The sequence below is a fragment of the Aptenodytes patagonicus genome, chromosome 3 (assembly GCF_965638725.1).
Source record: "Aptenodytes patagonicus chromosome 3, bAptPat1.pri.cur, whole genome shotgun sequence".
Classification (NCBI taxonomy): Eukaryota; Metazoa; Chordata; class Aves; order Sphenisciformes; family Spheniscidae; genus Aptenodytes; species Aptenodytes patagonicus.
In genome coordinates, this window is record NC_134951.1 from 2,263,801 (window position 1) to 2,291,396 (window position 27,596).

Genomic DNA, 27,596 nt, shown 5'->3' on the forward strand with positions numbered 1-27,596 from the left:
TTTCCTATCATCTTTCTGTATCCCAAAATTCCCAGACTAGGGTGAAGTTGCCTCCCGTTCCACCTTCAGTGGCTGGAGCATGTTGACGTGTGCTGCAAGACGGGTACAAGAGGATGGAGGTCAGAGAAGGTGGTGAGATGCTGCAGGGGGTTGGTGACCCACTGGCACACCCGGGCTCGGAGGAAAGACCCTGCCGATGCCACCCCGAAACGCCAGCCTCCTGCTCGTGGAGAGCAGCTCGCTGGAAAAACAAACAGACTCCAGGGCGACAGACAACCCATAAGGCAGGTGTTGGGGATTTTCTTTACGTGCCGCTCAAAGGACAGGCCAGTTAATTATTAATTTTCTCTTTTTAATGAAGCTGAGTGAAAGAAGGAGGGTTGGCTGGGTGAGAAGCTCGGGACTGCGGGGAAGGGCAGGTTGAGATCGACACAGGCAGGCCCAAAAAGAAACGTCCGTGATCCTAAAAACTCGCTCGGGGAGCAGCGCCAAGATCTCGTCTGCTGTCAGCAAGCACCAGGAGAGGACAAATCCTGCCCGTGCCACATGCATCCAGCTAGAGACCCCCCAACCCCTCTCCTCTACCTCAGGTGGAAGATCTCTGTAGGGTGCTCCCAGCCCTGGGACCTTTTGGAAGGGAGGAGATCCAGGATGGGACAAGCCTTTGCTGACATCCCCCATGAAGGGTCTTCCAGCCTTCAGCAACCTGCAGGTCGGTAACTTAGCAAGCCAGAAGTGACATCTTTGTATTTAAGAGCCCTTGGTGGACTTCTCTTCCATCTATCTGTCCCGTGAGTTTCTGGAGCCCTGCAAACCTTTAGTACCCAGAGCATCCTGCGGCAAGGGGTCCCGCAGCTCCACAGGGGACTGAGATGAAAGGCTCCGCATGGGTTTGGACTTGTTGCAAACCAGTTTCACTCATTATCCCACCTAGTAAAGGAAAATTCACTGTCTCCGAGCCACTCACCATCTTACAGACCTCTGTCACACTCCTTAGTCTCCTTCCTCCTCACCAGCGACATAGTCTGTGCGGATCACTGTTTCCCCCCTTATTTCAGAGCTGATACAGCTTTTTCTTGTAGAGGAGCTCCTCCACACCTCTCATCATCTTCATCACATTCTCCAAACAAGACAATTTTCCCCCAAACTGCCACGCTGCACTGCCCACTGAGATGCATCGGAGAAGCTCCTGCTTGCGCCCAGTGGTCTGACCCACGGTGAAGAGCCAGGATCCTTAGCGTGAGTGCCCCGGCTTTTTTCCTGGGAGCTCCGTATCTCACCGGCTTGGATCCACTCAGCTTCCAAAATAAACCAAGCTCAGATGCAAGACAGAGCTCGTGCCCGGTGCACTTGACTGAGTATTTTGTAGAGACCCAGAGATTGCTGAAACCATGTGGACTGCAAGGCAAGAGCAGTGCTGGGAGTGAAAGCAAAGAGTTAAAAATGAGCAAGCCAAAGGAAAAGGGTGGGGGGGGAAATAGCTAACAGGCCAGAGTTTAAAAAAAAAAGTAGAAGGCGGCAAAGAGTAGAAAAGGAAAACTCGTGAGCGTCTCTTCCCCTTTTGGCTTCTCCTCACTCAGGCGGCGAAGAGGAGGGGAGGCTGGAGCCCGCGGGTCTGCTCCCGCAGCTGGGCTTGTCTCCCGGCGAAGTCCCTGCAGCTCCAGCACCGAGCAAACCTCTTCCCTGGCAAGAGCAGGAGAGGGGCTGCGAGCCCCTTAACGCATCCGCGTGTTTCCTAAACACCCTTAAGAGGCGTATGCGCTCCAAAAAAGCTGGTTATCGCTGGGTTCGAACATTTCCACGAAAGCCAGGAGCTGCGGCGAGCGGCTAAAAGCACCATTTCTTCCGGCGAAACACGGCTGGGGCGCTTACACCGCGGTTTGGAAATGCGGGTTTTGGGACGAGCTCTTCACTGCAAGAGCGGGCTCTGCTTCCCCGTGGGCGTCCCAGCAGCCGCTGGAGTGGGAGCCGGGAGAGAAGCGGCTTTGCTCCCTTCCCCCTTCCCGGCTCCATCGGCAGCTTGTCGAGACGAGCCAGCGCTGGCTGCCGCACGCTTGGCAGCGAGGGAGCAGGGAGTCTTGCCCAGGTTTGGCTGGGCGAGTTCCCCAGGTCGCGCACGGCAGATTTGGGATAAAATACACTAAACATGTTGTCCGCTCGTAATTCGGGGAACACGGACGTGCCGCGGCGGTGCAGGCACACCGATACAGGGTGCGAGCACAGCCAACACGCGGCGCCTGGGGGATGCAGGATAACCACGCACGGTCCCGTTATCACATCAGAAAATAATTATATGGTTACAGGAAACTGGAAGGAAAGAGAAGGGGGGAGCCCAGGGGTCCCTGGATGATTTTTAAGGTGATTGCTCCCCAAATGAGCTTTTGCTGGTGGGGCTCGGTCGGTGACCTGCAAGAGAAGAGCCCCCTGGCTAGAGCAGGTGCTGGCTTTGGGGGTTTTGCTTTTACGTGGCCCATCCAGTGCCCGTCAAATGCTGTTTTTTCAGACTATCGGGGAGCACTCGCATCACATTTCCAAACAGTTTCCTACTTGCGTTAGAGTAAGAAAGCAATTTTTTTAATGTGCGAGTGGGGTGTCTCCGTGGGCCTTAGTCACACAGTGCCTGAAAAAAGCACCCCGACACTGATTTTTCAGCTAACAGTGATGCATCGCAAAAAAAGATCATTTTGCCCCGTTCCCCCCCCCCCCCCCAAGAGTTTGTTGCATCAAGTAGGGGCTGAGGGCCAACAGCTGGAAGCAAGAGAGAGGCAGTGGAGGCAATCGGGAGATTTGCAACCCGGCCAAGGGCTCTCCAAACCTCTGCCAGCGCCCGCCTCTCCTCCTTCCACGGCCCCCTCCGAAAAGCAGGGGGAGAAGGGGAGCAGGCCTGGGGTACTGGCGGCGCTGTTCGGAGCCCACTGCAAGCACGGGCTTCGTTACCGATGTTTACATCGTTCTTTCCTGTTTCCTTTTTTGTATTACAATTGGAAATCCCGAGCGCGGCCAGGCTGCCGTTGAAGGCTCCTCGCAGCCGTGCCACGAAGCATAAACAGCCGGGGAGCCCTTTATTGCACTATATATGGACAAGGAGCCGAACGCTCTTTTTAATTTTGAAATGAACCCCCCCCCCCCCGAAAAAGCACACGCTTTCTTTTTAAAACGTGCTTACTCCTTGCAGTTTGTTTCGTCTGAGATAGCTCCGCTGAAAAGCATTCCCTACAAACAAAAAGCAGAATTGCAGCACAGAGCGAGCGTCCAGGGCGCCGGTTTCTGCCTTTTGCGTGAAATGTTGCAGGCTGTTTTGTTTATAACGTGGAAAAGAGCCCGGAGGGCGTTTGGAAGGAAGCAAAATTGCAAACGGCTGAATTGCACAACCAGGAATCACGGCCGCGTATCACCATCTTCCTTGCAACTTAGAAGCGACACAGCAGCGGCCAAGAGCTGCAGGATGTGCGTAGGTCAGGGCTTCCTCTGTGGATGCCGATGTGACGAACCCCACCGCCTGCGCGGAGCTTTCCTGGGTCCCCCTGCTCGTGCGAGACGCTGCGAATAACTGCGTTGCAGAAAGCTTTCCCGACGTCACGTTTCGCTTCGCTGTACGCGGCTTTGCAGATAATCTTTTCAAGCACCTCCCAATGTGCTGCTCGGCGTCCGGTACGCTTCCGCATGGGAGAATTGGCAAAATTGCATTAAAAGGGCGTTAGGATCAGACCACCAGCTTTTGCGTCAGTAACTGGAACAGGTACGTTGCAATAACCGGCTCGTTGAAAAAGTAAAAGAAAAAAAGCCGGGATTATTTCACTTAAAAACAATAAGCACATAAATTATTCTTCACAGATACCTGCTTCCCTTCTCCCCACACCAGCCCCTGACCACACGACATTTACCGCGGCGGCTCTGGATCAGATGAGGGTTCGTAGCTGCTTGTAAATCTGGGAGGCTTTTCCCCCTCCAGCTTGTTGAGAGCGTCGAGCCTGGGAAGGTCACCTAATCTGCTCCCAACCAGAGGCTGCGCAGAGGCACACGCTCCAGCCCGCCAACCTCCTGCTCACCACGGCGTGCAAGAACTTCATCTCCTCCCGACAGCCCGATTCAAGCTTTTCCTATAAGGTGGAAGAAATTACGCTCTGCAAAACAGAGGTGAGCAAGGCAGGTGCCCCGAATCCCGGCAGTCGGCTGCTTGCAGGAGACAATGCTCGGCCACAGCTTCCTCTCGCAGTTCTTGGCTCGCCAGAAGTTGCCGGTGGGAGATGAACCATTTTGCGCGGTCGCCACGAAAGCCCTCCTCCCCCGCAAGAAGTGGTTTTGCAAGCTTTGCTTCAAGAATGTAATTAATCGCTCGCAGTGCGTGAAGCAAGCAAAAAGTCCCGTTGAGACGTGATTAACTTCAAATCGATGGAATTGCTCATGCTGTTAGCACAGACCTCGGCATAATTTTGCCGTGGGTCAACTTGCACGCCTCCAAAAAACTCCCAGCCATGGGTGAGGAGTTAGCATGGGCTGTGGACGATTTCCTGGAGGCAGCTGGGATAAAGCGACTCTTCTCCTGGAGCTCAGGGACTTCAGTAGTGGGGATGTGGCCAGACTTGGTCCTCAAGGCCTTAGTGCTGTTGAATTCACTAATAGCATTGTTGCCATTGAGGTCAAAATCGGGAAAAATAAGGGAAGCCTTCCCAAACCCAGTTGGCTTTTGTTAAAACCAGGATTTTAGGCAAATATTCTCCACGTGTGCACCAATACAGCAGGCGTTCAGGCGTTGCACAAGAATGAGGGGTGGAAGGCAATCATTTTAGATGATGTAGTCTCCATTTTAGACGGACACCATGTCCCACAGAAGAGCCTCCTCACTTCCAACGGCCAACCTAATAGTGCTGACAAGCTCCGAGGCCCTGCGGGATGAAACACCTCATAAACAGGGAGAGAAATCTGATCTCCCAACCGGATAGCCCTGACAAGATGCGACTTCGATGAGTGCCTGCGCCTTGAGTCTGGGAGGGCTTTTAGCTCTTCTTCTGCTGGTCTCGGCTGTCGACGCGCGATTTGGGAAGGAGGGCGATGAGCAATGACGGGTCGGTTAACTTGCCTAAGTCAGTGCAACTGCAGCCGTCAGGAAGACGAGCTCCTGTGTCTCAGGAAACCCAAAGGGCAGCATCCAAACTCACGGAGGATGATTTTTAGGAAATTCTCATACTTTTCATCAACAGCACAGTCAATAAAAACTTACTGAATTTTCTCCTCTCCTCCCCACATTTCTTCCTCAAATGTCTTGATCCCGTGAGCTGAGGATCTTAACAGCATCACGTTCCAAAGACTGCAAGAATTAGCAACTTTAAGATTGAGACCTGGATTTTCCCAGTCTGGAGCTGCTCAGATCGCAGTAGGTGTCGGTCCTTTGTAACACCAACGACATGTAGGAAAATCTGGTAAAAACCCTCCAGTTTATTTGGTTAATTTGGTATCGGCGGCTTGGCTCCGATTCACCTCCTATCAAAACAGAATGAATGATGCTAACAGATTCAAAATGTCAGTTAAGCAGTTTATCCTGAACTCATGTATCCAGAAATGAATAATCTCTTGAGGTCGAGGGACAGAGGCCAAAGTGAAATGCTGGGCAGAGCAGTGGGTGGGTAAACCCAAGCCAAACTTATTCAACTGCTCAGCGTTGTTGGACTCAAACTAACATTTATTATTAATTGAAATTAAAGCTGTGAGTAATGGTCATCCTGTGGACATGTGTTTTTTACATATGGCATTTTTTTTCCATTGTGTTTTTTCCCCCCGTTTTAAAACGTTGCACAATGAATTAAAAAATTGGGTGTGTTGCTCACATTGCACACATAGCAATATTGGGAACAGTACGAAGAGAAGGCGTAAAAAAAAAAACCACACCAGAAATAAGCGTATCTTAGTTCTACTTATGTAAAACAGACTAAAAGATCACAAAATGTTTTTGATTGGGATTTTTCACTTACAGGTTCATGGAGATTTGCCAAGATTCCCTGTCAAATTCTGAGAGACCAAGTTTTTGTGGGATAGGGAAAGAAGCCTCTCTTGTAGACAACCGGTTAAAAATTTTTGAGAAACGGAGGGTAGGAATAAACAGTTTCATGTCCATTCCCCAAGGCAAGAGGATAACAGATGGGATCCCTCACGGATCTGGACCGGGCGATCTGTTGTCCAACACATCATTACAAAATCTGACCAGGGAGTGAGTAGTGAGGTGACAACGTTTACAGGCAAAATTGTCCCAAACAGCCATGCCTGAAACCAGGGAAAGATCTCACAGCGCAGGGCGATGAGGAGATGCAAAGGCAGACGTGATTGAACCTCAATAAGAAACACATCTTGGAAAAATTATGCTAATCATACGTATACAGTCACTGGCTCTAAATCAGCTGTTACCTGTCAGGAAAAAAAGAGATTTGGGGGTGATTGTTGATAGTTGTCTGAGAAGATCAGCTTAGCGCGCAGCAGTAGTCAAATCAAACGTTGGCAGCTGTTAGGAAAGAAATAGAAACCAAAACAGTAAACATCATCATGCTGGTGTATAAAGTACATTTTGATGACTGATGCCGATCTGGCCACCCCACCTCCGAAAGCTTATGTCAAACTACTAAAGTTACAGAGAAGAGTTATCACCATTAATCAGAGGGATAAGTCAGCTTCTGCGTAAGGGAAGACCGAAAGCCTGTGAAGGACGTGACTGGTGGGGCAGGGAGGGAGAACCTGATAAAGCTCCCGAGTCACGAACACCGCAGGGACGACGAAGGAATAATTAGGCAGTAAACACCTAAGACAAAAGCTGGGGACACCAAAGAAATTCCCAGGCAAACAAAAGCAAGGAAGTTTTTCACGTAACGCATCGGCCCCGGTGAAGCTGCGGGGGCAGGATGTGACGGAGACCAAGCCAATTAAAAGGGTTCGAAAAGGGACTAAAGAAATTAATGGATTAGAGGGGCATTACTGCTATTAAACATGATAGGCGGATGCGCTCTAGATTAAAAGTGGACTGTTAACCACAGAAAAGCTTTCTACCCTACGTGAAATGATCTCAGTGCAAGATTTCAAAGGCTGCTCCCGCAATATGCGCGCTCATCACCGGTGCTACCACGCTTGCTCACAGTCTTAGCAGAGATGCCGCAGGGTGTCAACTTCCAAATCTAGCCGCGGACTTTCTCATTTGGGGGTCAGGTGCACCAACATTATCGATGAGCTTTACGCACCAGTATCGATCACGTTACATTTCATTGGTATACAAAGGAATGAGCTGCCCAGGACTGGGTAAGTATCTGGGATATTTAAGCAGCGAATCGCGCACACGTACAGCTTTCACTGCATTATTAAACACTCTGTAATACTACGCCTATACCAAGTCTCTAAATCTGGACTATATACAGGCACCATTAGTACTTATTCTCCTCAGATTTAGCCCGTTTAGCTTGCTTTCAAGCTAAGATTTAATCCGACATCAACCCCAAACTCTGACAATAAAGGTAGAATTAGTGCAATGAGAATCAGTAAAGCTGGGGAGGTCAAATAATGTCCTAAGGTGAGTTTTCCACGGTCGTGGAAGAATTTTGCAAGACTTAGGATAGGCAGTTGATTGGTGCAGTCATTTATTCGCTCTTACGCATTTATGGCATTTTTTTTAATGGGCTGTAAATGATTTTTTAGAACACAGGCATGAAGAAATGTCTCTGGAAGCAGGAAGCGTCTGCGCACGACGCTGTGGACATAACTGTGTGCCTGGCCTGGGTATCCAGCCTAGATAGGACAGGGCTTAGTTGCGATGCAGTGAGTGCCTGCCACTCACCACCACTTTGTTGTTGAAAACAAGAAAGTGAAATCACAAGACCACCTTCCCTAAACTTTAACCGAACTTTTCCCTCTTTTAATAAAATACAACTAACTGTGGTCCCCACAAGCCAACCTGAGGTTGAGCCGCCACCCTTACCGCCCCGTTTGCCAGGCTGTCCCCCTCCGAGGCGCAGCCCACGCCACGCCTGGGCTGCGGCAACGCCGAGACCGAAGGCAGAGCTTCCCCCTCCCTCAGGAGCTCACCCCCCTCCAACGGAGAGGGGAAGGCGGGAAAGGGGCACGCCGGGCCCTCACGGCCCCTCAGGGACGCCGCTCCAAGCGGGCTGCCCGCCGTGTCCCCCACGGGAGACGCTCCCCGGCACGGAAGCTGAGCTGACGCCCGACGAGGCCCAAGCGCCCCCCCCCCCCCCCGGCTCCGCAGCTGAGGCGCTGGCCTGGGTGACCGGCGGCGGAGGGAGGGAGGGAGGGAGGGAGGGAAAGAGGGAGGGAAGGCCGCCGGCGCCGAGCCACAACCCCTGCCGGGAAGGGGGCCAGCTCCTGGCACACCCCCCTCCGGGACAGGGAGCGGGCGCCGGGGCCACCGGCCGAGGGAAGGCGGGAGGCGCTGCCCTCCCGCCCGCAGCCGCTCCAAGCTGGCGCCGCGCTCGGCCGCAGCGCCGCTAGGGGCGCCGGGGAGGGCGGGGCTTCCCCCGCGGCCCGTCGCTATTGGCCGCCGCGCGGCGCCTCCTCCCGTCATTGGTCCCTTCCGGCTCGCCTGCCGCCCGCCGATTGGCGGCGTTCCCCCCCTCTTCCCCCGGCTCGCGGACGGGGGCGCGAACGTGCCGGGCGGGCTGTTCCCTGGCCGGGGGGCGCGCGCGGCCGCCACGTGGGGAACTGCACGTAGTCAGGGCGGTCGGGAGGGAGGGGGCGGGGAGGGCACGCGCCGTTCCCGCCAGCGCCGGGGGGGACGCGTCAGGGACGTCAGTCGGCGGGAGGGGGAGAGGGAGAGGGAGAGGGAGGGGCGGCCGTGAGGGGTGAGGGACAGCCGTGAGGGGTGGGGGGCGGCCGTGAGGGGTGAGGGACGGCCGTGAGGGGTGGGGGGCGGCCGGGGGGGCGTGAGGGAGAGCCGTGAGGGGCGATCGTGAGGGGAGATGTGGGGTGGCCATGGGATGTGAGAGGCGGCCACGAGGGGAGATCATGAGGGGAGGGGAGGGGTGGCAGCTATTGCGGGGTGAGGGGCCGCTATGGGGGGAGATGAGGGGCAGCCATGAGGGTTGGGGGGCGGCAGCCGTGAGGGGAGATGAAGGGTGGCTGTGAGGGGTGGCCATGTGGAGAGATGAGGGTGCCCATAAGGGGCGAGGGGCCACCTTGAGGAGAGATGAGGGGCGGCTGTGGCGTGTGAGGGGTGGCCATGGAGAGATGAGGGGCAGCCATGGCTGCTTGTGAGGCCAGGGGAAGGCGACTGGCGTCGCCCCCCTCCGAGGAGCAGGGCTGAGGTGCCTCCGACACCACCCACCGGCTCCTTCCCCCAGAGCAGCCGGCACCCACTGGCCACGGGGGCCCTGCCCATCACCAGCCCCGCTCCTCTCCCCCGGCTGCCACCTCCTGACCCCCAGGCCCAGAGCAGTGACGGGCCTCGGCACCGGGGCCAAGCATCGCCGGGCCGACCGGCTGCCAAGGGAGGCCTCCACCAACGCTGGTGGGGTGTGCGGTGCCCTGCCGGCCCCCTGCGCCGGCTGCTTTGCAATGCCTCCGCTTGCGTGTTGCAGCAGCACGTCTCTGCAGAGCAAGCTGCCTCCTAACGTGCGTGAGATTGCCAGGCGAAGGCTTTCATAGGCACCTGCCCTCATCTGCATATGTAATAACTGGCTTTTCATCTTAACAGGTATTGAGGTGACTTAGAAATCCAAGTCTGAGGAGCTTGGGAGGAAATTTAGGAGCATTGCTGGAAGTAGAAGGTTTTGGCTCCTGTTTGGGTGCTTTGGAGAAGGTACCTTGTTTTTACTGGACAAAAAACGCTATATATGTTGCTAAGAAATACTAGAGTCCTCATACAGACAAGGCAGGTTTCATTTTTTATACAAGGAATGGATGATAACCCCTTCCCGTCCCAACAATTTACCTTGGACAGCCATAGTAAAAGCCCTGCTGCGTTGTGTGTATTAGTTGGTGGTAAAAATACACATTTTCTTTAAGCTGGCAATAGGCCTAGCGTTTGTCTCTGCTAGCTGACACACATTAAAACAAATCGTCTCACCTTTACTGAGGTTTTAACGGTGATGGCCCAAATGGGCTGGTAGCGAGTGGCCCTTCCGACAGAGGGAAGGGGTATCGTGCTTTTTATCTTGGGGGGTACGAATCGGTATTTGGGGGGTCCCGAGTAAAACCCGAAGGCGGCATGTTGGCCGCTGCGTTTGTATATCGACTATAAAGAGACAAGCAGCTAAAGTGGGACTTTTTGTCACAGGGAACCCAGAAGCCGAGGCTTTGAGGGGGGAAATTCAATGCCAGAAATGGAAATAAACCCCGAAAGGAGCATCGCTGGTGTTAATTTAATTCTCCCTTATTGCTCAACAGACTCGGTGAGACCGGTGAAGCTGCTCCGGCCGAAGAAAAACCTTCGAGGTTTGTGTACGGTTGTGCCGGAGAGCTGCGTGGGGGACTCGAGTCGGGTTCGTTGTATAATGTCCCCTCGAAATTAAGAGAAATTAGCGGTGGGGCCCGTTAAATGCAAACCGAGAGGCTCCGGTTGCGGAGCTGGGACCCTCCGAGGTGTCTGTGCGTCGGCAGGGGGATAAGGACAGCGGGGTGACGGGGAGCCCTGTCCCTTGGGCAGGAGGGTGCCAGGGTGCGGGGGGAGCCCCAGCTCCGCAGAGGCGAGAAGCCCCGATGGATGAAACTTCAAACGCCAAAAACAACAAAAAAAAAAGCGCCTTTCAGGCCAATAAAGCTTAGTAAGCAACACGAAATCGCATGAGCGCTGCCAGCCGCTGCGCCCGGCGTCTCCCCCCGCTCGCCCGGCCCCGGCGCTTGGGTAAACAGCGGAGCCCCGGGGGCTGCGGGGAGCCCGGGAGGGGGGCGCGGGGTCTCCCTCCCCCTGCCCGCCGGGAGCCGGCCCGCTTGCAGGGGAGAGCCGGGAGGGAGGCGGAGGGATGCGCCCGCCCGGCCGGCCGCCCGCCCGCCTTCCCCCCGCGGTGGGCGGGCGGGCAGCGCCGGCATCCCCCGGGCCGGGCCGGGGCGGTGCGGCGGAGCCCGGCGGGAGCGGCGGGGCCGGGCGGCGGGGGCGTGTATTTAAAGGAAGCCGCGGAGCCAATGCGCAGGAAGGGGCCGAGCATGTGGGGAGGTTGTTTACACCAGCCCGGCCCCGGGAGCTTTAACCCGGCCGGCGGCGAGGCGCGGAGCGGGGCTCCCCGGACGCTGTGAGTAGCGGGGCGGCGGCGCCGGGCATTCCCCCGCCCGGCCGGCCTGCCTCCCTCCCTCTCTCCCTCCTCCCCGCCCGGCATCGCCGGGAAAAAAAGAGAAAAAAGCCAAATAATTATAATAATACTAATAAAATAAAAAACGGCGCGCGCGGGAGCGGTGGTTCCCGCCCGGCCGGGCCGCGCCTCCCCCGGCCCCGGCTCCTCCCCGCCCCGCCCGGCGGGGCTCCAGCCCGGGGCCGCCGCGTACGTGAGCCGGCCGCGGCGGGGACGGGGATTTCAAAACAAGCTGCGGCGGGGGAGGAGGGCGGGGGAAGGCGGGAGCCGCGCCGGAGGTAAGCGCCGAGCCGCGCCGGGCCCGCTCCCCCCCCCTTTCCCTCCGGGAGGTAGCCGGCTCTGCCCACCCCCCTCTCCCCCCAGCCCCTTTCGGGTCTCTGCCGTCCCCCGGTGCGCGCACCCCCTCCCCCGAGTCCTGCCCGCTGCACGCTCCACCCGGTGCATGCCCCCCCCACCCCGGGCCTGCCCGGTGTATGCCCCCGCTCCGCTCGGTGCCTGCCCCCCCCCCGCCGCCCAGCCCGGTGCATGCCCCCTGCACGCCCCCCCCCGCTGCACGCTTCCCCCCCTTCCCCCCCCCCCGGTGCGTGCCACGCCCCCGGCTTGCCCGGTGCATGCACACCCCCCTCGTTGCAAGTCTCCCCCCTCCCTCCTTCCAGTGCATGTCCCGCCCAACCGGGGCCTGTGCCCGGTGCATGCCCCGCCCCCCGGCTTGCCCGGTGCATGTGTGTGTGTGTGTCCCCCCGCCCCACGCATGTCCCCCGCCCGCTGCAGCCCGCCCCGCGCACACGTGCCCTGCCCGGTGCCGCCCTCCGCGGCAGGCCCGGGCACACGCCTCCTCCTCCCCTGCCTCCGGCCCTGCCATCTTTCCCCACGTGCCCTGCCTGCCCGCACGGCCGCGGGCCCTGCACACGCATGCACGCACACATGCACACGCATGTACATGCACACACGCATGCCATGCGCACCCTGTCTCCTGCTGCACGCTCGTCCCGGTGCCCGCACGATGGTTTCAAGTCACACTCCGCCGACACAGCTCCCAGAAAGCAGCAAACTCCCGCCCTTTCCTTCCTAGCTGCCCTTGCTGCCGGCATGCACCGGCCCGCCGATGCCCGGGGAAGTCGCTCTGCCTGCGCTGGCATTCCTGCCCGTGCCGGAAAACGCGTTTTTAGGCAGGCGGGTGTTCTCCAAAAACGTTTTCCTCCAGAATCGCCCAGCAGTGGCAAATGCCGGCACGGGTGAAATGGCGGGGTGAGGGTCAGGGTACTGCTGGCGGGGATATGGTACAGCCCCGCAGTGACATGTCTGCGGGCAGAACCCGAGCGGCGGGCAGCAAGCACCAAGGCGGGATTAGGAGCAAACTCTCTCAGGAAGGCGCCTGTTTTGTATTATTGTCCGTGAGGGTTAGGTCGTGGGTGGGTTTGGCTCCATCTCGGGATCAGTAGATCCTTGTCGTTGCTTTTTTTTTTTTTTAATAAAGGCCCAAACTTTGCAAACCGCTCCATGCGGATATCTTGTTTCCCGGTCACGTGTGCCGATAGGCGCGGGGCTGGAGTGCAGTTTGTAAAGGGCTTTGGGGTGTTTTGGGATGAGAAGGGGCTTTTGGCAAACCCTGGGCTGGGAGAGAAGATAGAAAAACTGGGGTTTATTGTCAGTTATTGCAGTGTTTAGGGTCTCTTACAGGGTGGACTTTGTGGTCCAGGTTGCTGCTCCGTGGCATGGTGGTCTGTGGCAGGAGTTAGGCTGGATTTGCGGGAATCTACCAGCATTTATTCCTAAAAAAAAAAAGGGGAAAAATGGGGTGTGCTGTAATTGTACATTCTCTGGGGAGGGGATTTGTGCCGGTGGTCCTGGTTTGTGCAGCACCGTGGGTGCAGGAGCTGCCTTTCTCCCGGCAAACCCCAGACAAACAGCAGCCGGGGTGAGCACTGGAGCACCCTTCCCGCTTTGCCATGGCCCCCCGACCTTCCCTGCTTGCTAAACGAAGTGTTCCTCATTTGCCAAACGAGGCTCCTGCTTTCCCAAACCTCCACCCGGGCTTTGCTCTGCCGGCAGCAGCGACAGCGCTGGTAGGCACAAGGGCTGACGTTTTTCCCCGGCGAGAGCTGGAAAAACGCCGTCCAAAATACACGCCCGGCATTGAAGCAAGAAATAATTTGGGATCTGTGCCGGCTCTGACCCCTGCGGCGCGTGATTGCTAACAGCTGGGAGGGCTCGCGGCGGCAGCGTGGCCTCCCAGCTCCGCCTGCACTGCTGACGCCCTCCCAGCTCTTGCTCTTCTTCTTGCTTTGTGTTTTGGGGCACGGCGGGGGAATGATTTTTTTCGGCGTTGGCATGTCACCCTCGGCTATGGGCTGAGCGCCGAAATGGGATCCGGCATTCAAAAGTCTGCTGGAAGCAGATGTGACTTCGAAAACTGGCTTTTGGGAGGGTTTTCCTTCCCCCAGTTGTAAGCGCGCCTCTCTCCTCCTTCCCGCTCCCCCCCGCCCCGGACCGGGGGGGGAAGGAAAGGGAAGGCGAAATGAAACCCCAAAGGAAATGAGAAGCAGCCTCCCACCTTTGGCGCTGCCCTCCCCGCACCTGGCCGCCAGCCAAGTGCTGCCTTGAAACCGGCGTGCGCCGACCGTCGGGGAGGCGGCGGAGATTCGGCGCCGTTTTCTATGCGGTGGCTGCACCGAAGTCACTGCATCGGCTCCCCGAGCCCTTGGAAGGGCAGTTCCCAAATCCCGGCACCTGGGGTATCTGAGAGCGAGGTTTTAAGGTGATAAAGGGAGGAAATGTGGTCTGGTGGTTAATTCCTGCGGTGAGGTGGAGGGGCTTTGCCGCAGCTTCGCTCTGGGATTTGAGGCAAACCGCTGCGTCCCCCCGCCAGCCCTTTCGGTCTCCTTCTGGATGAGAAAGTCCCGTGTGGGTATATAGGAGATCTGGGAGCAGAGCTGCTTGGCCAGGCCGCTTGAGTTCATCAGAAAACACGTTGCACCGTGGAAAAAAAAAGACATTGTCAGACAGAGTGGGCTCCGGAGCATCCCCCGGTGACGTCCGTATGCTGCAAAGCCCGGCGTGTTCCTCGGGCAGGGGGAGATGAGAGGGAAGCCGGGGGAGCGGCTCCGCTCGGCCAGCTGCCGCGGCTTCTTTGATCCTGCTCCGGAGGGCTGGCGGTGGTGGCGAAGTCCCTGTGCGCTGTGGGATGGGCAGCCCTGGCGCGAGGTGCTCTCCCCGGCACTCCTCTATCCATTTCACACCCTATCCCGCTCTTCCTGCTCTATTCTTTATGGCTCCTAAAAAGCTGTTAATTTTCTACTCGGGGACGGCTGGATTTCGGGGGAGGACAAAGCGAGCTGAGTGCGTGCAGTTATTCATAAAACCGCTTGTAAATCTTGGGCGTCCTTTGAAGCGGGACGTGGTTTGGAGTAACCCTTCCCGGGACGGTCGGAGGTCGAGAGGAGCGGCGAGGTCCCCTTCCTCGGGAAACTTTTCTCATCCGAGATAGTGCGCAAGACAGTGCTGCGTACATCAGATATAAAAAAAAAAAAAAAAATATTTGATGCGCCGTTAAAATGCTGCCGCTTCGTGACAGGGAACCGAGCATCTCTTGCAGCAACCCTGCACGAGGAGGGGAGGGTCTGGGTGCAAGCGCCCAGCAGCTCAGGGTTAATCCTCCCTCTTGCACAAGCAGCAGCTCCTCGGACTTGGACTCTCCGTGGCCCGGGTTATGCTCGAACCCAGACACCCAACAAACACCCACAGCCCCGGCCGGCCGGGTGATGCTCCCTGACAAGCCCAGGCAGGGTGGCAAAGGTGACAGGTGTGTTGGCAGTGCGAAAGCACATGGTTTTTTCGATGCGCCCTGAGGCACGGGGCTGCACCAAGCCTCTTGCCTCCTCTCCCTCCTCCCGAACCCCAGGCACCGTCACTCTTTGGCCTCGCCACGGTGTGCATCCTCACTTCCCGCTCTCCTCGGAGAGGGTGTTGCAGCGGAGGAAACTTTGGGAGGAGGACGGGACAGAGGAGGACAGCACGGAGGAGGACAGCGAGTGCTGCTGGAGCTGCCAGATTTATCAGGGCTGGGTGCATCGTCTGTCCCCATGCCTGGGTGTCCCTTGCTTATAAGGAAACTTGTAAACACTTGTTTCTTTTAAAACAGCAGTAAAATCTACAAACCCAAACAAATAAGCCAGGCAAGCTGCTCTCTGGATAGGCTTGCTAGCAGAGCCGCACCAACATGAGGAAAACCTATGTCAGAGGAAAAGGAAGCTATTTTGGGGGCAAAAATAGGTTGTAGTTACCGAGAAACCATTTAGGATGAAAATGCTCCAAATTCTTCCTTTTCTAAGCAGGGCAAGAGGATGCTTCTGTTTTGTTGACAAACCGACCCTGGGAGTGCTGGGCACGAGCTGCGAGCTTGGGGAAACCTCTCCCAAAAGCACGAGAGCTCCCAAAAAGGGACGCATCGGGGTGCAGGCTGAAAAGAGGTGCTGGCTTTCGCTGCCAGAGAGCTTCCGCTCCCCTGCCAGGATGCGGGCAGGGGAGTTGCAGGACTGCGCTGGGCACGGGCCCAAGTCTAGAGGTCAAGGTTGAAGAGCACCGATGGCGGGTTTCAGCGTGACGGGCAGGAATAGCCGCAGTGGCCTCAGGAACGTGTGTCGGTGGCAGCTCGAGAGGGGGATGTGGGCTCTAAGGGCTGTCCTGACTGCGTCTGCGGGGTTTCCTTTGGGCTGGCTCACCTCTTTTTTTTCCAGAGGGGTTTAGAAATGACTGTAAAGACAAGAGCTGCAGGGTGGGGGGAGCTCAGGCACACTGCTGTCTCCATGTCCCCCAAGGGGTCTCGGCACCTGGGGATGCTGGGGCAGCGGAGAGCTGCTTTCTCAGCTCCCAGGGTGGCGGTGGGGGGAAGACACTGGTTGAACGTCACGGTCCTGCACCGGAGGTAACATCCCCATGTCTTCCTCTTCTGCAGCGTGTCCGAGATGGCGAGCGTGCTGTCCAGGCGCCTGGGGAAGCGCTCCCTGCTAGGCACCCGCGTCTCTGCCCCCAGCGCCTTGGCCGAGGGGGTGCTGGTGGCCACCCAGATCCCCGGCTTGCAGACTGACCTTGGCCGGGCGTCTGCCCACACGACGCTGCGAGAGGATGGATCCTGCGTGCCGTCAGCGGAGGAGAGCAGCCAGGCACCCAGGTTCCCCAGTCCCGGCCGCCGGCAGCTCCGTGCTGGGCAGCAAGTACGTAAGGAGGTTCCCGGTGTCCTTGGCTGGTGGGATGCGCTCCGGTGGGGGAGAAAACTCCTGGGGCTCTCCCAGTGTAAGGTGCAGTGGGGATCTGTAATTACTGAGAGTCATATGTGGTGAAGAAGCTCTTAGGGAAGAGGGAGATGTGATGGCTCGTCCAGAGAGGACATCTAGTCCTGCTGGACCCCGCCATTCCTTGTGCCCCGGGCTCCTGATGCTTAGGAGGGCCGTGCCTTGGCCGGGATGCTGCCTTGGCCAGGGAACAGCGCTTGTTCTCAATCCCACCGGAACAGTTCCCGTTAATGCCTGGCCAAGCAGCACTGTCCGAGGGGAGCCGTGAGCTGCTGACGTAGAGCCCATTTCTTGGCTGCTACCTGCAGAGAACTGTAAAACCTTTTCTGGGCAGAGCTTGTGAAATGGAGTGTAAATAAGTCCCCTGTTTGGTTTTCTGGCTCTTCCTGCCCCGTGTTTATTAACCACAGGACAGTGAGAGTCGTTTTCTCCTACGTGCTCCGCTGTGGAGGATTTTGCTTGCTTGCTTTGCCACTGGGAACAGCATAAAACTAGTGATTGGGTGCCTTTGCCTCCCAGTGACAGCCGGGACCTGTGCCGGTGGCTGTGCAAAGCTGAAGAAGATGTTGGCTCCTCGTGCCGTGCACGGTCTGGGGGGGCGGCCCATGTGGTTTACGGGGAAGCCTTGCTCCTTGTTTTCAGAAGGCGGGGTCAGGGTCTTCTGCATCCCGATCCTTGCACTGATCCCCTTAACCCTGGTCCTGCCGTGGGTGGCTTTTTCCACCCCAGCGTTTCTGCCAGAGGTCCCACCCATGAGATGGTCTCGCAGGCTCCTCCCCAGTCAGGGTATGGGTGCACGAGTCCATCCCGTGTCGGCTTCTTGGTAGGATACCCGTGGCACTTCCATAAAGAGATGTTCCTGTTCCTATAAATAGCCGGAGACACATGTAGAGTCTTTTGATACAGATACATTTCCATTAACAGAAATAGGCTCATGGGTGGTAGTGGTGGAAAAGTGCCCATCAGGAGGAGTTTGGGACTCTGTGAAGGAGGAGGTGAGGTTTGCACATCTTCCCCTGCCCGAAGGACCTGGGACTGGAGGAGCCAAGGTGTGAATTCAGGATCACTTCACCCAGGAAACCTCCGTTCCCCCATCCGCCTCTGGCTTTTAATCCTTTTATCTACGTACTTTGCCAGGGTGCGTAATAATTGTGGGAGTCCCTGCAGCAGGGTGGCGTGAGAACAAAGCCAAAGTGGACAAATTCATTGGGGAAAAGTCCACCCCAAGACACGACACTCAGAGAGGCGGCCGATACCGGCTCAGGAAATCCCTCAACTTGGGATTGCCGGAGTTGGGGAGCTTGTGCCTGGGAAGAGCAGATCTCTTGGTGGTGGGGTTGGGATGAACCCTGGCCACCCCTTTGGTTTGCTGTGACAGCAGTCTGAAGTCCAAGCCCTTCAGGACAGGTTCTGCCTTCATCCTAAAGCCCTCTGTGGCCCCCTCCACTGCGGGAGAAGGAGGAGGGGGGATCCTGCAGTGGGCAAAGGCTTGCTGGTGCTGCGGCAGGACATCCCCTGGTGGGTGGCACTGACAAACCCCTCCTTGTGCCATTTTCAGGTCCTCGTCACCTACAACGGGCAGGAGTGTGCCGGCCTCGTGGAGCAGCACAACCCGCTGAGCGACAAGGTGAAGGTGCTGCTGCCGGAGCAGGGCTTGCAGGCCTGCTGGAGGGTGCAGGATGTGCAGCCGGCTGTGCTCCAGCCCCCCACCCTGCCTGCCACCGCCGGTACCGGCCCTGCCGAGGCACTCCAGAGATCCGTATCCAGCAATATCGATGTACCCAAGAGGTTTGTGCCTTTGGTGCTATCTCACTCAGGCGGGAGAGGGGCTCTTGGCGGCTCCGGCAGCACTCACGCTTGGTTTTACACCAATGGAGAGAGCGGTGGTGCTGGGGATATATCCACCTTCCCAGCGTGGGATTATCCAGAGGATGGTTAAATTTAGGGTTAAGGGGGGTTTTAATTTTTTTTTCCTCCAAATGGGGAGAAAACATCCTTCCCAATGACTTAAAAAGGACTCAGAAGTTTATGGAAGGAGGCGGTGGGGGGGGAATCCTGCACTGCTGCTGCAGGTTGTGCTGCCCTTTGGGTGCTTGGTGACTCCCCAGGTCGTACCCGGGCTGTTTCTCTGCTTTATCCTCCACGCGTTTTACATCTCTCCCCTCGTGGTGCAGGAAAGCTGACGCCGCTGTGGAAATGGACGAGATGGTGGCAGCCATGGTGCTGACGAGCCTCTCCTGCAGCCCCGTGGTGCAGAGCCCTCCCGCCGGTGAGAGCAGCATCCCCCGTGAGTGTGCATTTAAAATACTTACATATATTTGTTAAAAAACCAACATCTGAAACAAAAGGAGAGGTGGAGAAATGTGCTGTGCCCTTTGGATCTCGGTGCCAGGGCTCTTGCTCGCTGCAGAGGTGCTTTGCCGGGTGCCTAATAGCTGCCAGAACAGGGACCGTGCTGGGCTGGAGGTGGCCAGGGAGCAGCACCAGGGTCACGGTGGAGCCCACGGGTGCCAGCGCCAGTTGGGGCCGAGCAAGTTGGGACGCCTCTGGCAGCGCGGTGGGGGTAACCCTCCTCTCTGCAGCCATCCCGGGGGGCCGGGGAGCCCCGTGTAGGAGTCCCAGGCCGGGGAGCACCGCCCGGTCGCTCCTTTTTTTAGAGGCAGTTTCATTCCCGAGGAGTCAAACGCAGCCGGAGGGATAAAAATAGCTGCCTGGAGCCGTGGGAAATGTGCATGCCCCGGTGCTGGCTGCTCGCCATGTGCCGGCTGTGCCCGCAGGATTGCACTGATGCCAAGGAGGATGAGGAGGGGAAAAAAGGGATAAACGACGAATAACTGGGAGCTGGCGCTGAGCAAAGGTGCAAAGGCATCACCTTGCCAAGTTTTTAAAAAAAAAAAATAATAAATAGAGGCAAACTGTTGTTGTGGATTATCCAGCCTCAGGGCTGGTCTCTGCCCTGGGGGGGGTCTGGTTGGCCCCGAGCTGACGGTGGCAGCATGTGTCCCCTCCCTGCAGCCTCACGGGCGGCATGCGATCCCTGGAAGGAGAGCGGTGACATTTCGGACAGCGGCAGCAGCACCACCAGCGGGCACTGGAGCGGGGGCAGCGACATCTCCACCCCTTCGCCCCCCCACCCCGCGGGCAGCCCCAAGTACTCCAGCGAGGCCCTGAGCTCCCCCCAGGTGGATGATGGCTTCGAGACCGACTCCGACCCCTTTCTCCTTGACGAACCCGCTCCGCGCAAGAGAAAGGTACTACTGCCATGGGGGGTGGGTCCCAGCACCGGCGGGATGCCTCGAGCTGAGCCGGCGTCCTGTGGAGGGGACACTGCTACCGTGCAGGGGGTGACACGGGCCGTCTCTCCACCAGAACTCGGTGAAGGTGATGTACAAGTGCCTGTGGCCGAGCTGCGGCAAGGTCCTGCGCTCCATCGTCGGCATCAAGCGGCACGTCAAGACCCAGCACCTCGGGTAAGGCAAAGATTTCACCTCCTCAATCCCTGCCTGACCACTGAAGCCGCGCGCCCTGCTGCTGCGTAATTCCTGATTCCTGCAGCAAATATCCCCGGTATCAGAGATACTGGCCTCCGTGCACTGAGCTTGGCAGTTCTCAGCCAAGCAGTCCGTGTCACTGAAGCCACTGTTGTATGTGTCCCCACCTTCAGGGAGCCCAGGGCTTTCCGGGAGGCACGGGAGCCCCATTTGGGCTTTGGAACTGCCCAGCTCGGGTGTGCATTTTGCACCGGGGGGAGTTCAGGTTACACGCGAGCCCTGGGCTCCTGGGCAGACACGGAAAAGCATCAGCCCAGCTGGGTTTCACAAGGGCTGGCAGCCTGAAAGCCGTGCCTGCTGCGGCGGCGGCTGGCTGCAGCTCGGCTGTCGGGGCTGGCACGGGCACCCACGTGCCAGCCTGGCAGCGGCTGCCCCTTTGGCAGTCTGCTTTGCTTTGCCCTGATCTCCTGTGAATTTCCCCCAAAATACAAAGTGGTGAGTGTGTGGGTGTGGAGATCGGCTTTGCTATGCTCTCCTCCTGTGGCCCCATTGCGCTTCTCACCCCAGCCTCAGTTTTCTCGTGCTTTTGTCCATGTTTCCTGGTATGTATTTTTCTCCTCCTCCCTTGCAAATGTGAATGCTCTGGGAAAGGCGAGGACAGAAGGGCCGTGGTGCAGTGGGCAGCGCTGGACTGCCATCCAGTGCCGGATAAACGCATCGGGAAAATAATAAAAAAGACTTCAGAGGCTGTTTCCTGCTGGGCGAACCGCAGGGCTTTGGTTGCAGCTGTGCTAAATGAACTCGATTAGAAATGAGCAGGGGATTTTCAGTGGCGCTAGGTCAATGTGCCAGCGTTTTTAAAGGCCCTAGAAGAGGTATTGATCTTCCTTGGAAGTGCAAAGTGCTGCTGCAGGGGCAGTGGCCATTGCTGATCACAGCCGGCGTGATGCTTTGGAGCCTGGGAGCAGAGCTGCTCTGCCTGGGAGGGCAAGATCACTCTCCCCCGGGGAAGTCGGGGGCCGCTCACCTTGATGGAAACAGGGCCGCCTTTTCACCGCTGTCCCCGTTTCATCCCCGGCAGGGACGGCGCAGACTCTGACCAGCGGAAGCGGGAGGAGGATTTCTACTACACTGAAGTGCAGGTGAAGGAAGAGCCGGCGCCGGAGGCGGCCACCGCTGCCAGCCCTACATCCGCGTCCGCCCCCATCATCATCCAGCAAGCCCTGGCGAAGCCGGAGGCACTGCTGGTGGAGCAGCCCACACTGGAGCCCGCCCTGGCCAGCAGCGCCCTGAGCCAGTCTGCCCCCAGCTCCTTCTGGCACATCCAGGCTGATCATGCCTACCAGGTGAGCTGGTGGCATCTCCCGGGGACATGTCACCTCCCGAAATCTTCCCAAAGGGCAGGTCGTGATCCGGTTTGCTCTGCAAGTCCCCGCTGTGGCAGGGACGTTTCATTGCCACCCCTGCAGCACGGAGAGGCTTTGGTGCTGGTGTAGCACCATCCCCTGCCTGGCTGCCCTTCAGCCCTTGAGCAACCAGCTTCGTTAACACCTGGTTAAGGGGCTCGTGTGCTTCTGCCCGGGCCGTTCCCGGGCTGGGGGGGAGCTGCCGGCCTCTGCTCCCCTGCAATTACCCCGTGCTGGTATGCAACACACCCTTCTGCCGGCAGATAACGCGGGGCTGGAATGCAGCCGCGCCAGATCCTGCACGTCTCTGCTGCACGCTCGCCAGGGCACGGGCTTTTGAGGCACAGGAAACCTGGGGACCGGGTGCGGTGGTCGCAGGGGCAGCCCGGCTCGGTGGTCCTTGTTCCTGCTTGAGAGCCGAGCGCTGTTTGGGCGCTGCAAGCTAGCACAGGGACAGGCTCTATAAATCCAAAAACTGCATGTATATCCATTCCTGTCCCAGGGAACGGCTGTGACATCATCTAAAAGCAGAAAGCCTACGTAAATAGGTGCAAAAATACATACATATAGACCAGGATGGTGCATGTGGTTCGGTATTGCAACCGAAAGTAGTTGCGGGAGTGAAGAAGCTGCTGTGCCCCGCCGGCAAAGGGTGACACAGCGCGTGTGCCATGCCCCGTGTTAGCAGGATCTGGCGCTGGAGGAGAGGTTGCATGGGGATTTCCATCCCACCCCCAGTGCTCCCAGTTTGCGGGTGCTCCAGGCTGGTCTTCCCAGGGAGGTGAATGTCCGTGGGGCGGCGTGTGGGAATGGGGGGCCCCCGGGGATAATGCTGACTCCTCTTTTCCCCCACAGGCGTTGCCCTCGATCCAAATTCCAGTGTCCCCCCACATCTTCACCAGCATCAGCTGGGCCACTGCCACCTCGACTCTCCCGTCCCTGTCACCGGTGAGTCCTGCCTGCGCTTCCCCTTCATCCTTTTGGGGTGCAGGGTTGGGCTGGGAGCTATGAGGACCTTGTCTCTGCTTTCTCACTCCCCACTTTAAACATCTGGATTTGTGGGCTGGGGGCACCCGTGTCTCCCCCCGCCCCATCACCGCGGCCGGGGGCCGCACGGGAGGGGGACTGCGTCGTCCCACGTGCCCTTTGACACCCGATTCCCCGCAGGTGCGGAGCCGGTCGCTCAGCTTCAGCGAACCCCAGCCACCGACGCCAATGCTCAAGTCCCACCTGATCGTCGCCTCGCCGCCCAGGGTGTCCATCGGCACCAGGTGAGGGTCCCGCCAGCCGGAGGGGAGCAGAGGTGGAGCCCGTCTGCGAAAGGGGTGCCCTCCTGCATCTCCGCTGAGATGCAGCGGAACGATGCTCGGCCGTGGTTACAGGGCCTTACCCTTAGATACGTGACTGAAGTTCTGCAACAAGTGGATAAATGTTTTTGGGTTTTTTTTTTCTCTTCCCCTTTTGCAGGAAAGTCCGCGGTGAAGCCAAAAAGTGCCGTAAGGTGTACGGCATTGAGCACCGGGACCAGTGGTGCACGGCCTGCCGGTGGAAAAAAGCCTGCCAGCGCTTCCTGGACTGAGCGCAGCACCGCGGTGCCGCGTCCCTCCCCTGCTCCTGCCCGGGGAGCACCGGAGTCCCTCACTGCTGCAACCAGGGACCTTGGAGGTACCTCCTGTGACCCCAGAAGACACCTCCAGAGCTGCGTGTAAATTCCTCCTTCTGTATATTGTACATCTGCTGGGTTTGCTCTTTTTTTAAAAAAAACTTTTTCCAACTTTTTCTTTTTTTTAAACCTGAAGAATATCTCCCTTTGTACGGTAAAAGCTGGAGCTGGGAGGGAAGGAAGCCGGTTCCTCAGGGTTCGGGGAAGATTGTAGGCTATCTGGGGACCAAAGAGCTTCCTGCATTTCCCAGATCAGCCCTAAAATCTCCCGAACTGTCGCAGCGTGGCTGGGGTGAGGCGTTGAGGCAGCTTCCCGTGTCCTTTGACGACCTAGAAAGTGCAAATCCCTTGTAGCCTTTAAGGGAGGGGATCGGTAACAGTAATAGCTTTAAAAAAGAAACGCTGTTGGGTTGCTGCAAGCAAGGCAGGAGCGGTTCTCGGGGCAGGAGTCGAAGGTTTCTCTCCCCACGTGGACGCGGTCTTTGCTCGTGTCCACGTCGCACTGGTAGCTTGAGCCTGCGCGTGCCTCCGGTCGGTTCCAGCGCGTCGTTTTTGGAGGCATTTTGGGGGGGAAAAAAAAAGACCCCAAAGCATTTTGATCAGGAAAACTATGAGAATTTTTAAGGCAAAACCTGGTGTTCCTTCTCATTTTAGGCTTCGTAAGTCTGCTTAGCTCCGTGAAAACCTATGTTGTGGCCCTCGCCATGTCTTTCAAAACTAGGCTGAGCAATTTTATTTTTTTATTTAATGATTCCACCAGTAAAGGCAGCTGGGAGGACCGGGAAGGGCTTCCCCTTAGCATCACCGTATAGCCCCAATTCAGCAAAACACTTCAATATTTGCTTTTGAATCCCATCGAGCCTGGCGGGAGTCAGATTTCCCACTTCCATCCTTTAAAATACGTATTTACCCGACCTGAACTGCTGCTGGTTTCCTGTCACTGTCGCGGCTGTCCCACCTACCCCAGCATCGCTGGCGGGGCGTTGCACTTGGTGTCGGGCCGGGATGCGTGCGGCCGGGGAGCCGGATTGCCCCGTCGGCTTTCTCCCCTCGCTGGGGCAGGCAGCCATTTGGATTTGTATCTTTTTTTTTTTTTGGCTGTTTTTGATACTCATAGGCCGTAACCCGCGGCCATCGAGCCGAGAGCAATCCCCGCACGCGGCTTGAGCCCGGGGTGTTTTTAAGGACCCCGCGCTGAGACTCGACTTTCCTTATAAAAGCGAGTCAGGTGGCTGGGAGAGTCCGATACTGCTCCCGAATCGCCGCGAGCCCCGTTGTTGAAGGGATCGGGTAGGCAGGCGAAGTGGGTTGATACACATGTATTGCTGGTGCTTGTCGACGTGTTTGGGTATTTTTTTTGCTGTTTGTTTGTAATTTTGTACGTATAAACAGTGTATCGTCCCGCAACCTGATCTTCTCTCCGGTATCCAACTGGCGGATGCAAAATTTGGCTGCCGGGGAGCAAAACTCCCCAGGCAGGGTGCGACCCCGCGCCGCGGGGTTACGTCCCCGGGTGGGTCTGGGGGGCTCCGCCTCAAATCCCGGGGAAGAGCAGAGGTTTTGCTCCTTGAGAGCCGCTCGCTCAGGCTCCCATCCCTGCTGGCGCGTGGTGTTGGGAGCAAAATGTTGGGAAAAGCCTTTTCCTCTCCCGCCAGCGTCAGAGACTCTTTGCAGGTTCCCAGGTTGAGCGTTTTGCTGCAGGAATGACTTTCCGAAGCGCGTTGCAGGTTGGTGCTCCGCATCCACAGCCCTGGTAGCAATTAATCGCGTGGTGGGGTTGTTGCACTGCTCCAAAATAGGTATTTTTTTTTTTTTTTTTATAAAAAAGCCCCCGCGCCTTTGCTGCTGCCTGACCTCCAGCATTTGACTGGCCGAGCTGGCGTTAGCCGTCCTGCGTCGCCTCGCGGAGCTCAGCGTGTTCATCCTTTCGGGGAAGGGCCCTGCGATGCCGGGGCGCGGGCAGGTTTTCGGTGATGCCGGACATGTTGATGGCTTTCCGGAAGCGAGCCGGCGCTTTGGGAAGTCCCACACAGCGCCTCGCTGCATTTTCATTTTCCGAATATTCTTTAAAAACGGGGCTCGAAGCAGCGCCCAGAGCACGGAAGGAAAAAAAAAAAAAAAAAATTGGGGTGGATGTGTGTTTTCCTCAGACCTCGTGCCTTTGCCCCGACTCGGAGACCCCCAGATGGGACCGGAGATTTTCCTTCTTGCTTTTTACGCCCTTTCTGCCCCAAATGGCGTCGGGCAGAGCTGGATCCGCGCCGGCACTGGCCGCACCCAACTCGGCTCCCGCGGCTCCCAGCTCAATCACTCAGGAAACGTCAAACCAAGCCATCCGGGGTTGGCGTCGGGGTGCGGCGTCACCCTGGCCCCAGGGTGGGGTGGGGGTTCATCCCTCACCCACCCTCCCCCCCCCCGAAACCGGGGTGTAGCATCGGACACCCCCAGCCCTTCCCAGCGCAGATCTGCCTCAGAGATCAGGTTTTTCACCGGCGGGAGCTCGGGTGTCCGAAAAATAAAGCGAAAATAACTTGTGGCGTGCGGCGTCCCTGGGTGAGATGGGGGAGAGGGGCTGGCAGGACACCCCCCCCCCCCAGCAAATACGGGGGACGCAGCCCCCCGCCGCCCCCCCCGGCCCTTGCAGTGCCTCCTCCTCCCGCAGCGCATAGCACTTACTGCCCGGCAGCCGGCAGGGATTATCTCACATAGGAGCATTTTATATCAGTGTTGTTTTATCGGGGGCTTGGGGAGGGGTGGGAGGTGCGTACAGCTTCTTTTCTGAGGGCTTTTTGCGGTACGGACTTAACCGGACAAAATTGTCCTTGTGCTCGTGGCTCTTTTCTGTTGGCTTTTTATTTTTAACGGCGAAATTGGTGCAGGGTGGGTTGTTGTTTTGTTTTTCCTTCTGGTTTGGGAGTATTTTGGAATTTTTACACTTTAAAACAGAGAAACCTTCTCGTATTTTTGCAGAAATGACAGCAGGCTTCCACCGTGTCTGTCGGGTTGGTTGGCATTGGAGAGATATATTTTTTTTTTTTTTTCCTTTCCCTATTATTTCCCTTTCCTATTATTTTTTAACTCGCTTCCAGCCACCTCCCGACCGTTGGACTTTTCCTCCCGACACTTGAGTCTCGCTGGTCTCAAGAAAACTCCTCTTCGGCCCCAACTGCGGGTAACCCCGACCTGTAAATCCAGCTCGGAGAGTTTTCCCTCCTCCATCCGGCCGTCTCCCGCAGCGTGTATATGTATGTATATAGGAACCTCTTAATTGGACACTAATTAATTGGAGGCTGCTCCCCCCTCTCCAGCCGGAACACTCCGCCCGCCCCGCTACTGCTGGGGCGTAGTCGGACCCCGAAAGGCGAAGCGAGTCGCTTTAGCGCGGGGGGTTGACCCCACGTTGTCACTCGGGGCCCCGTTGCCGTCGGCGGGAGACTTTGCGGAGGTGTCACGGGGGGGGGGGGGGGGGGGGGCGGAGGAGCGGGGAAGGGGGGTTGGGGACACTTGTCACCGTGGCCGTGCCCCCGTGGGGCCACCGGCTGCCCGGCTGAGCGGGGACGATGCCATATCAGTGAATTTTCTGTCTCGTCAGAGCTTTTCTCAGCTGTCTTCCAAGTATTATTTTTATTGTAAAAAAAAAAAAAAAAAAAAAAAAAGGAAAAAAAAGTTAAAAATAAGAAGGTGAAATGTAATTTTTACAGCAGCAATATGAAATATATTTTATAAGAAATAAAAAGAAAAGTTGCCCGATAGCTCGCTGGCTCTGCCTTGTCCTTGTAGCCCGCGTGGCGGGGGTGCCTCCCTGCGCCCCGGGGACCCCCCCGGGGGACGCCATCTCGTGTCCCCCCGCTGCGGAGGTGGGGGCACTTTCTGTCCCCGCTTGGCCTCTGCCCGGAGGTGTCCGTCCGTCTGTCCGTCCGTCCCCCGGCCCAGCTCGGGGAGCCCCTCGCCACAACCATTTCTGGCACCGCTAGATAGCAGTGTCTGCCCGGCGCTGGGAGCCGCCATGGCAGTGCCGCTCCCTCCGTCGGCAGCAGATGCTGCGCGTCCTTTTTTTTGTTGGGTTCCCCCCCCCCCCCAAAAAAAAAAAAAAAAAAAACCCCAACCCGAATTCATTGAGTTTTTAACCTGGAACCCGCAGGGAGGGGTTAATACGTGCTAAACCCGGCGGGTTTTTAATCGGTGTCCGGCCGTGGGGGACTCCGCAAAGTCTCGCGGCCCAGAGCTCTCCCTCGCTGCGGGTCGAGCGTCCAGCTGAGAAGTTGCCTTTTGATGCAAAAAAAAAAAACCCACCCAAAACCACCCCGGCTAATTTTATTTATTTTTTTTGGTATGCACGTTGAGGTGAAAGAGGGACTGGAGAAGGGAAAAAAAAATAGGGGGGAGAGGAGAAGGGAAGAAGGGGCTGGAGGGCGGAGGGGGCTGGAGGGGGGCGATGCCTCCCCCGCTATGGGAGAGGAGAGGGGTGAGAAACA

The 27,596-nt window shown here is 57.4% G+C and overlaps 1 protein-coding gene across 1 annotated transcript; it reads left to right on the forward strand.

The window, feature by feature from the left end:
* The first annotated feature begins 11,106 nt into the window (after window positions 1-11,106).
* On the forward strand, window positions 11,107-23,232 carry ZNF395 (zinc finger protein 395). The gene is made up of 10 exons (XM_076332534.1): window positions 11,107-11,213; window positions 16,225-16,483; window positions 18,120-18,349; window positions 18,736-18,848; window positions 19,577-19,812; window positions 19,931-20,031; window positions 21,134-21,398; window positions 22,314-22,406; window positions 22,626-22,729; window positions 22,926-23,232. Exons 1-10 carry the CDS (start codon window positions 11,107-11,109, stop codon window positions 23,035-23,037), a joined length of 1,620 nt encoding a protein of 539 aa, XP_076188649.1. The 3' UTR covers window positions 23,038-23,232.
* The last annotated feature ends 4,364 nt before the right edge of the window (window positions 23,233-27,596 follow it).